The sequence below is a fragment of the Drosophila teissieri genome, chromosome 2R, assembly GCF_016746235.2.
Source record: "Drosophila teissieri strain GT53w chromosome 2R, Prin_Dtei_1.1, whole genome shotgun sequence".
NCBI lineage: Eukaryota > Metazoa > Arthropoda > Insecta > Diptera > Drosophilidae > Drosophila > Drosophila teissieri.
The window spans coordinates 18,358,899-18,369,900 of NC_053030.1; the positions used below are offsets into that span (position 1 = coordinate 18,358,899).

Below are 11,002 nucleotides of genomic sequence, written 5' to 3' on the forward strand. Positions count from 1 at the left end.
TGCAGCACTCTTCGGCGGTCTTCGGTTAACCCGTTGAGGCCGCTGAGGACGTTGAGGCACAGACGCAGGCAATAACTGGAAAATTTATTTAATATTCACTTGTGAAGTTTACCCCTTTTCCGTTGGCAAACGGCAGCAAATTACTTAAGCGCTTATTTGTCAACTGCGACGCGGGTGGTGTACGGTGTACAGTATACAGTGTACTTGGTACTGAGCCATTGGCAGTGCCATATATATTTTATACATTATGCATATAGGCGGTGGGAACTCATTAATAGCGACTCCGTTCCTGGATCACTTCTTAACCCATCACAGCCCTTCGTGGCATCAATTATTCAGGCGGCACGCGATGGCAGACGGGAAATGGCCGACGGCAAAATGGCGTCACAGCCGCTAAAGTACCGTTACCCGCCTGGGAAATTACCTTGCGTTTGTGGGTGTGTGCTTGTGTCCTTTTGTGTGTGTGTGTGGGTGTGTGTGTGTGAGTGTGTGGGTGGATCAAGTGCGTGGCTCGCAAATAGCTTGAAAGCCCAAAAACTTTGAATCACTGCCCGCAGATGGCAGAAAATCTATGTCTTTTTTTTTTAAAGCATTAATACTGAATAGATATACCAGTACAACGCAGATGTGAGTATGAAAGTGTATTAATTACCACTAAAAACACTTCTAAATATATGCTTTAAGTGGCTTCTTATCCTTACTTTGACTTTCTGAACTTTGGGCCAGTTACAAGTAGTTATCCCTCTCAGTGTACCAAACATCAACATCCAACTAACAACATCTGGGATGCACTTTCGCGATGATTTTCCAAGTAATGGAATTTCAATATGCACAGCATCTGGCAGGCAACTTTGCCGTGAACAAACAGAATAGAGTGAACCTGGTGACTTTCACTCGGCAGATGTCATCCATACACATTTTGCATGTCAGCCAGTGGCTTGTGTCCTTGTTGTTTACAGTAAACTCTCAGTTGTATAACGTATTCATTTGACCAACCGAAGCACAGACAAGCCAGAAACTTTAATTATAAATAATTAGATGCGGTCGAAGTGGATGGCAGAAATGCACTCAGTCATGCAGATTTAAGGGGTATTCCAGCCCAATTTCCCTGAGCATGTGTTATTAATGATGACTAATGTGGCAGTAAATATTTGTTTATCCAATTATTGTTGCCTGGACTCGAGAGCGGATGTGTGAAAGGCCTTATTGAATATGAGCTTAAAGTCTCACACTTGCCACAATATGTATCTAATAAATATCGACCAGTTAAATCCAAATACAAACAGAATCAGAATGGTAAGTAACAGGAGAGAAGAGGAGCCTTTAAAAGATCTTTCTAGACAATTATTTCATGAAAGACGCCAATATATGCATATCATTCAGCACCAATCAATCGCAAATAAACCCTTTAAGTGCGCATTGGGCGATATGAGTTAGCATTATAGCATTTCACTTAGGGAGAGATAACACACGAATTTGTATTTCAAATCTAATCAAGCTTATAGTTTCGACTGATAAGAACGAACTTGTTTGTTTATAAAAGAACGCTGCCCGAGCAAAAGCGTTAGAAGTCGCAGAAACTGCACCTCGTAAACAATGCTACCCAATTGGCTAACCGCAGAGTATTTGCAGCCCAAGCTGAGGGCCTACTACAAGGATGATCAGCTGAAGGTCCTTAAAGTCTGGGCCAAGCCAGCAACTGAAAAAGGCCAGAACTACATAAGCCTCATGACCCGTATCCATGTGGACATTCAACAGAGCGATGGAGTATTTCAGAATAAAACCTACATTGTCAAGGAAGCCCTGACAGAGAGTGTGCCCCAGGCCAAGGTGTTTTTGGAGTACGATGTGTATAACCGGGAAATGGATATGTACGAGTTCATGCTGCCCAAGATGAAGGAACTTCTTCTAGAAGTTGGCCTCACCGGAAAGTTTACTGCAGATACGATTTTTGTAGACAGGGAATATAGTACCATGATACTGGAAGATCTGGCAGAGTATAACTACGTGAATGCAGATCGAGTGAAGCAGCTGGATCTGGCTCATACGAAATTGACTCTCGAATTGTTAGCCAAGTTCCATGCCGCATCCAAAGTCGTGAAACAACGCCATCCGGAACTTTTGACCAAGAGCCTTTATACTCATTTCTTTTCGCGTGACAAAAAGGGCTACACGGAGGTGTACAAGGGAATCTTATCGGCCTTTATAAGGTTCATAAATGGACAACCAGATTTAAGGGAAAAGTACGGTGATAAAGTAGAAAAGCTGCATGAAAACATCATGGAGTTTGGAGCTCGAACCTTTGAAGTTGGAGAACACGAGTTGCTGGCGTGCAATCATGGTGATTGCTGGACCACCAACTTTATGTATCAGTACGATGATGCGAGTAATCCTCAATCCGCCATAGCCATAGACTTTCAATTCAGCAACTTCACTTCACCTGCCATCGACTTGCATTTATTCTTCACCGTCTCGGTGAGGGATGAAGTCCAGGACATGGAATCCGTTCTGGTTGAACAATACTACAGCCACCTCAAAACGAACCTGGAAAATCTTGGCTATAAGGGAAAATGTCCCAGCCTCCAGGAGTTCCAGAAGCAGTTCGAAGGTCGTCGTTTCATGTGTAAGTACCTAGAGCTAGTCTGTAAAGCTTATTTTCTAATAACACCTTTTCTTATTCATTAGGTCTATTGGCCCATCTCTTCAAACCTGTTATTATATACGACGGTACTGAAGTGACCTCCGACTTCTCAAGTGTCTATAAAGATACCGAAGAGGGCATTCGATTCCAGAATGTTATCTATGCCAACGAAAGGGTGCTGAGAAGTGCAACCAAATTATTAGCCATGCTTGATGCCAAGAGCGTTTTGGATATGCAGTAGGCTTAGCTATGTTAGTACTAATCATATAAGTAATATCGTGATGTGGCAATAAATAAGAAAGTCACACTATATTCATAACATATAAAAAAATACATATATTTAAATTATAAACTAGTTATATTACTACCATAAGGATTTATTTCTTATGGAGGGCAATATTTTCCACGCTCTGCAATCTCGAATCGCATCTGCTACATGGACAAACACTCATCTGGAGTTATGCTGGGCAGTATTTTCCAGGTGCAGAGATGCCAATATCGTGTTATCCATTCTAATTAGCCCTGCCCATGCTCGTGGCCCATCATTCGCCCGCTCTTAGCCTGCGATGGTCGGTACATTTGAGTCGGGCCAAGACGGCATTGCCTTTCGAAATTTACATTGGCCATTGGGCGCCTAGCATGCACTAAATTTAACGTCAGTGCCCCTTGGCCAAAGTCGAAGCCACTTCCCAGCCCCATAAACTTGGTCGGCTCTCTTCTCAGATGGGAATTGCAAATATACATACATGCATAGGATATACCTCGCTTTCTGGCCAATTAATTTACGCGCACTTGGCGAGCACTTTGGATGGTTGGCTTAGAGAGATGCGGCACGATGCTTATCGCCGGATTAAACCTACATATATCATTTCATTATTATTTGCCCGCTAACGGTGGACCAACTGGATATGGCGCTCCCTTTGGTGGGCTCGTCGCGCTGATGCCGGCAACATTTCTAAATTAATTAGCCGAGGACGAGGGGCTTGGCTGGCTGCACTGCACCAACTCCCGGGTTGAGCAACCAATTTTGACAGCATCAGCCAAAAATAAAAAATAAAGAGAAAAAAATGGCAAAAAATATAAAGAGTGGTAGAGGGAAAAGCCAGTTAACATTTCGGTAGTCGTCGGGGGCCGTCTTATCTTAAAGCCACACGATGCCAGGCGACGTCGACGACAACGACAATTTATTGACAAGACAATGGCGCTCAGCGTATGTAATTAATCTCGACATAATCTGAGTAGATAATTTTTGCCGCTCGTTGTTTCTGCGCTGCTGCTGCTGCTGTTGCTGTTGTTGCTTGGCTTAGGCTTGTTGGCTGTTGGCTGCTGTTTGTTGCTTGTTGCAGATGCTTTTGTGTGCTTTTTGTTGCCCGTTTGTGGCGGTCCGTTGGCGGTCTATTTTGGTGTGTTTACTGTGCTCGCCTCCTCGAGAGCCGCTTCTTTGGTCATGTTCTTTTATAGCCAGCCCGCCGCACCGATCCAAGCCCTGTCAGCTTTATGAAGTGCACAGCACAGCGCAGCACAGGCGGCCCATAGAGGGCTAGGGACAGCGATATTGTCCTTTTACGGCCTTCCTCCACATCGCTGGCCTTTTTCAATTAAGTAAAATGCAACAAATGCAATCTGCGGAGCATTCCATAAACCTTACGGAATGCCCCAGCGCCCATTTCCACTCCGCCTCCATTTCGTTTAGTTACCCCGCTCTATATACCATATAGCCCGGACTTTGGCCTACTTTCCTCTGGGTGCTAAAGTACCCTTGCCATTAATTCAGCGCAAAAGTTTTTGCACCGAGGTGCGGCGTGTTGGGCGAAATGAATTTTTTCCCAGCTGCGGAAATCCTTGCAACTAGTGGGTACGTACTAGCAGCAGCGTTTCAAAATATAACCAAGGAAATGAATTCCACATTTCACTTCTGCTACAAGTCCAAAAGTCTGTATCTTGTGGCTAACAAACACCTTCTTAGTTAATTCAGTAACTACTTAACTACTATAGCCAGTTTTAAGTTCAACTTACTAAACATTACAATCATATCCAGGGTGTTTCGAATTCGAATGCCCCCCATATTCAGCTTAATGGATTATGCGTACGTGGGAAAGTTGAATTCGTATCAAAAATTCGGTATGAATTGTTATAATGCTGGCAGTGGAGCACCCCTCTCCCCGCCGCCTTCCTGCCCAGCATGTTGCATGCAACAATGAATTTACATTAATGATGAGACCGCCTTATCCCACCCCTAATCCCCCTCCCGGTCCCAACTTGTGTGCATCCTCAGCCAAAGTTTTGCTGAATCGTAAAGCAAATGAAACTATGCAAGGCACAGTTTTATTTTTTAGTATTTTTTCGCCCTCCCAGCCTGTATGCAATTTTAATGCTTATGCCCGAAGCTTCCATCTAACCATCATACCACCTCCCCAAAACCCATCCTCCCATTCCCATCCCGGCGATGCCTGTGCATCCTTGGCTCCCAGGGTGGCCATTTGGACGGCGTTGGCAAATTTTACGACCATGCATATTTCAGATAGCGAAAGTGAAATTATGAGCCGCAATTTTTGGCAAACTTTTAAAGTGGATGGATTTCATCCCAGCCCAAACCAACCACACCCACTGCTGGTGCATCCACCTAAACGCCAGACGACGGCTTTTTTGACAGCTCATCAGAAAGTTGATTGCCATTTAAGAGCTGGGATGAAAACGATATTAGAAGACATTGGCTGGCACTCGTAAAGTTGTTAAATTAAGTGGAAGTGGCACAGCGAAATGTCAACTGCTGTGACGAGCTTGTCAGGTTTCTTTCGACATGTGGGCAGACATCTGGGAGCGGCTCACCGATAATCTAGCTTGATGGAGCACTGCCAATAGCTTGTGAAATAGTTATCCACTTTTCCCGAGGCCCAGGGTAAATTCTAAATATTCTTAGCACTTAACAAAAAAAGGCAATAAATTATACAAATTCAACGTTATGATCGGAAAACAAATTAAATCACAAATTATTTACTAAAAATATACTTCATATTCAACATTTAAAAAAAAAGCAAAAGGAAAAAAAAAGTTATCACTTTACCCCAGATGGGACTCGAACCCACAATCCCCGGCTTAGGAGGCCGATGCCTTATCCATTAGGCCACTGGGGCTTGTGGTAGCGGCTGGCAAACTGCTGTTATGAGCTCACGTCACATGTATGAGTCAGTTAAGCGTCATCGCAAAGTGATATATTTTGATGGAATAATAAAACGTGTTTATAGTATGAATCCGTTATGGGGTGGAAATATGTTAATATGTATTGAAACACACAATGGAACTATTTTGAGTTTGCAATAACTGTACTCCTTACTTAAGAATTTGGAAACCTGAGTATTTTTATAACCACTATCAACCACATATGCTCATAAAGAGAAACACTTGTGCATGGAACAAATATTACCCAAATATGTCGTCAGATAAATATGCTTGCTTATTTAGTTGTTTCTCCAGAACACAAAATATTTTAACAGCTGTTTTTCCACATGATTGAATTTAAGCAAGTCAATTTAAGTTTTAACTTTCATTGTTCTTATTCTGTTTATTCTTAGCTGACTAGAATTTTATGATAACGTTTTGACAACAGAAATAGCATGCCCCAGTGGCCTAATGGATAAGGCATCGGCCTCCTAAGCCGGGGATTGTGGGTTCGAGTCCCATCTGGGGTAAAGTCAAGTACTCTTTTTTATTTGTTTTTTTTTTTTAGACACAAGAGAGTTTGAAATTGGTAACAATCGCTGCCTAATATGTGTATTACGTAAATCATATCTAAACTCCTTTATAAAATGAATTAAGTAGCTACCGCTTGGCTCATTTGTTATATGCAAATCGGAATTACGTAATCTGGAGCAGTGACAGCAGTAGCTATCTGTGGTGTTTGCCGGCTGTCTTTGCGACCATTGTATTGATTTTTTATACCAAACGTATTTATTGCGCCTTTCTGTTGGTCTATGGGTAAATGGGGCCTTTATTTATTACAACTACATTAAACCGAAAATGTCACGACATTAATTTCGCAAATGCGATTAATAAACGTCAGCATAATGTCATTGTTTGCAAATGCCCCAAAGAGCCAATGGTAGTTGTTGTTGCTGTTGTTGTTTGGGGCCAGCCATTATGTACAAGCCATTGACCACAAGTCAAGTAAAGTAAAGTCAAGTCAAGTCTGGGCCAAAAAGTCAGCCAGCCAGACAGCGAGCAGTGCAAACATGATTTACACCCAACCATTGTCTGTCTTTCTAAATAGCTTCAAATAGCAAATAGCAAACAGCAAACGGCAAACAGCGAAAAGCCGCCAAGGTGTCTGTGCGTTGCGTGCCCCACAGATGGGAGAAGCTCCTTGAACCGACCCAATTCTTTGGCATCTGGGGCCTGTTTGGCCACCCGAAACGCGGTCCGCTAATGAGAGTACCCAGAGGAAATTAAAAACTGGCAAATTGCAAATCGGTAGAGAAAGGGGATAATGCGGAGAGCAGCTGCTGTGACAGAGAGCCTTGAAATGTCGCTGGGCGCAACAGTTTTCCAGACCACAAATCGCTTTGGCAGCCGGGCGCATGCAAAAAGCCAATCTCGATTGCAATCAGTACGGATATCAGGTACGAGGACAAGGACTTTTGGGGCGGCTTTGGCAGTGGGAGTGGCCGGGGAGGCAGTGCCCGTTCGCATGTTGCGCGGCGATAAAGATCAAATGAGAAATGAATGTCGCCGACGCAGAATCCAGCCAGCAATGACGGCCTGGTTGCATGCTGCGTATATATTTGCATCGCTGCATCTCGCCGTTGACAAGATTTGTGAGCGGCCAGCTGCAAATCGGAGCGAGGCAAGTAGCTGGCGGTCCGCAATTAACAAGCGAGCATACTTCAACAACAATTCAGATCATCCAGATGACGTGGAAAGAAATATATATTATATAAACTATGTATATATTTTATTATAACTATTAAATTATTTTTGAATGGTATTCTTGAAGATGTATCTTTGAATGTTTGTTAAAATTGTATATAATTTATTTCAGCCAAGCTTATTTACATGATTATTTTACGAAATCAGTTAAAGAAATCAATTTACCATCTCAAAAGTTCATTTCGATTTCGGCTGGCAGGAGATTTGGCACCAACACAATCGAGTACTCAATTTCAATTTCAATTCGATTATGGCTAGGATCGATTTTACTTGATTACCTCCACCGAAATTCAAATTTTCCCGGCTCGTCAAACAGGTTTCTCGTTTGAGTATCGGTAGACGTGTTCGGTTGATGTACCTACAACTAATTGACAGCTTCCAGTTCGATTCGGAAAAGCCGTTAACAGTATTTCGTGATATGTCACGCGCCGGGCAATGAGCATATGAAAAGTTGCAGCCATAAACCTGCCCACATCTTCGGGTCCACCATGGTCCACCTCAATTACTCGGCCTCTGCGCAGACCGTAAATTATTTTGCCAGGCTGTGCAAATTAATTTCAGCTAACTGACAGACTAGCCAGCGACTCCGACTCAGAGCCTCTCGAACGGCATTCGATTCGATTGGTTGTGTATATATTATGAGCGGCTCGGGGTACGGGGCCCCGCCCACTTGGCCGCCAGCACCGTCACCTGGCCGCCAAATTTGGCTATCAATTTGGCCAAATTTCTGGCCGCCGTTCGCCAGTGACAGTGACATTTTCGTTTGGTCGACGCGTGCTTAAGCCTCACAGAGAAGCAATTATAGTTACGCCCCAAAACACTTTTCAAGGCAATTATAATTAGGGAACATTATCATAAACAAACTGTCCAATTTTTAGATTTAAAATTATAATTAGGGAACATTATCATAAACAAACTGTCCAATTTTTAGATTTAAAATGTCATCTCAAGACAAAGGAATTCACCTCATCAATAACTCGACTATATATCAGAGAAGCATTTATATTTCGTCGTCATTCATGGACTCATTCATTCGATTTGATTAACCTTAAGGTGCAAATGGGAATAGGTATCTTCGAGGAATGTGAATGCTGGGATGGCCTCACCGTTAGGCCCGCCCCCGTGACATTGCAACAATGCAGGAGGTGGGTGAACTTTGACATGACCGCAGCTGGCATAAATCAAAGCGCAGTTCGGGCCATTGTAAGTCGTCTAGGAGGCACATCATCGCAGAGATGCGACTCTCGCATGGAGCATGGAGCAGATTCGGTCTCGAGGAGTAGGTTTGGCTTTCACGCCGAATGCAAGGGGCACACCTGAACTGCGCAGACATCCATCCGCTAACTAAATCAACAATCGTGGAACAATGGAGGGGATATACTATATACATATTACTATATACCGTACATGCGGAGCCAAAAGAGCCGCGCAAATTAAAGTTAATCGAATGCCTTTGACCTTTTCACACAGCCCTTCTCCTTCTTCCTTGTGTCGAAAAGTGCATTGCATTGCATTCGATTGGCAATTTCAGATAAAGGCAGCCGGCAGAACCTTTGCCATTCGCTTCATACTGCAGTGGGGAACACCCTGTAGACAGAGCTGTGAATTAGAACGTAGCCATCTAGCGGGCAGTGGCGGTAGCTGCCAGTGAGTGGCGCCCTCTGCTGGGCTTAGGATGTTTGGAAAGTAACAGAAATCTGATCGGTGATCGATTAGGAAAAGTATCAACAGAATGAAACCAAAAGTATATGTGCGTATTTTGAAAATGTAGATTGAACCGCAATAATCGTATTATTTATTTTTCTAAATATGGGATTATTTAATTATTGTTTGTCAAGCTGCTGGGATAAAAGGCAAAAATGGAGTCATTCCGGCAAACAGTCTACTATTCCATGAGGTGTTATGTGCACTAAACAGCGGACGGCTAAAAAAGAGAAGGCTAACTGAAAATTAACCTTAATTAAATTTGTCATATCTGGGTGTATGATCACCCAGGCAACTCGGGCTTGTGTGTGGCCGGGCAGCTCTCTTTGGCTCAGGGCTCAGGCTAGAACTGCAGCTAATGTCACCGGCAACATGACGGTGGACAGCCTGACAGCAAAAACACTGTTCGAGCCGGGGCTAAAATTAAACAAAAGGCGGTCAAATAAAGCAAAGGCGAAATCTATGTTAAAACCCCAGCGATTAGAATCGTTTTGGCTGGCTAAAACACACCTAATTGCCGGACAAGTTGCTGGAGGACGGCTAATTGAAACGCCGCCCGCTCGTGTTTTTTACCAGATTCTTATTTTTTTTCAAGGTTTCAGAGTGTGTGTGTGGCGGTTTTACTAAATTGCAAGACTTTTTTCCATCAGTTTTGCTGCACAGAATAATTTCAATTTTATTTACCTGTCTTGGGAGCGGCCGTGGCCAGACACGTTTTGCTTTTGGGCCGAAAACAGAACACAGAGACATGGCTGAAACTGAAATAGAAAAAATGCATTTGCTGAGCATGCAAACCGCGAATCGAGCGGACAATAAATACGGGCGACCGCCCATTTTTATGGCAATCAAATGCGTTGTTTAATTCGAATTGACTTTTTGAACCGGCTGGGAACTGAAAAGCACTGGGAAACGTGTCGCACGTGCCACCTCTGCCCCCGTGATACTTCATTCGATTATTGGTGTAGGGATTGTCAACTGTCATTTCGATTATTGGGATCGCAGGCCACAAAAGAGTGGAATTACTTGCAGATAACAAGCCACAAAGGAGTGACCTACAATTCCGATGCGGCTCAATCGAATTACCGGTTATCGTTATATAATGATTGATCTGCTGGCATAGATAGGAATGGCTGATAGCCAGTTATGTTTTCAAATGACAAACAAAACATTTGTTTGTTTCACATAGTACCTGCGTTTGCCAATGGTAGATTCATATTTTATTCAATACTTGGACCCTACAAAACAGTTTCATACATTTTTTTCCACCGCCAAAGCCTATGTATATCATTTTCCAATCCACCAACGGAGGAAGAAGTGCTTGAGCACTTTCCGATCAAACTTGTGGGCAAAGCCCCTTTGCAAAGTTTTCAGTGTAGGCTGCATGGCAATTGATAGTTATACCATAAACTTGCTTTTAGAACTATTGCACAACACCCGAAAACAAAAACCAGCCCATTTGCCCGAAAAAATAAATGCAATCAGCGGAAGTTGCCTTCTCCTTCTTCTTTTCTCTTGGTCAAAACAAGTTGCAGTTTTGGCTTGGCTAGAATTGGATTGCGGTGGGCGTTGGGTGGTAGGCGGAGGAGGATAGAGGCGTGGCATTGGGTCGGGTGCCAAACTTTGTGGCATAAACTTTTAATGAGTTCTTTTTATTTGCGATTTGCATGGCCACGCCCCCCATTTGTCACACAAATGAAATCTGCCAGAGCGAAATTGCATTAAGTTGCCGCTTGT

At 43.3% G+C, this 11,002-nt stretch overlaps 1 protein-coding gene and 2 non-coding genes across 3 annotated transcripts; 2 read left to right on the forward strand and 1 right to left on the reverse strand.

The window, feature by feature from the left end:
- Positions 1-1,580: 1,580 nt before the first annotated feature.
- Positions 1,581-3,678, forward strand: LOC122613894. Its single transcript, XM_043788310.1, has 2 exons — positions 1,581-2,623; positions 2,686-3,678. Exons 1-2 carry the CDS (start codon positions 1,597-1,599, stop codon positions 2,880-2,882), a joined length of 1,224 nt encoding a protein of 407 aa, XP_043644245.1. The 5' UTR covers positions 1,581-1,596; the 3' UTR covers positions 2,883-3,678.
- A 2,024-nt stretch (positions 3,679-5,702) lies between these two features.
- Trnar-ccu lies at positions 5,703-5,775 on the reverse strand. The gene has a single exon. It is a non-coding gene; the product is annotated as a tRNA-Arg (tRNA).
- A 482-nt stretch (positions 5,776-6,257) lies between these two features.
- On the forward strand, positions 6,258-6,330 carry Trnar-ccu. Its single transcript has one exon. It is a non-coding gene; the product is annotated as a tRNA-Arg (tRNA).
- Positions 6,331-11,002: the final 4,672 nt, after the last annotated feature.

Bases quoted from the DNA above. Each gene is read 5' to 3' on its own strand.
- LOC122613894 (XM_043788310.1), top strand. From the start codon at position 1,597: ATGCTACCCAATTGGCTAACCGCAGAGTATTTGCAGCCCAAGCTGAGG. The intron at 2,624-2,685 runs GTAAGTACCTAG...CTTATTCATTAG, and splicing joins CGAAGGTCGTCGTTTCATGT to GTCTATTGGCCCATCTCTTC.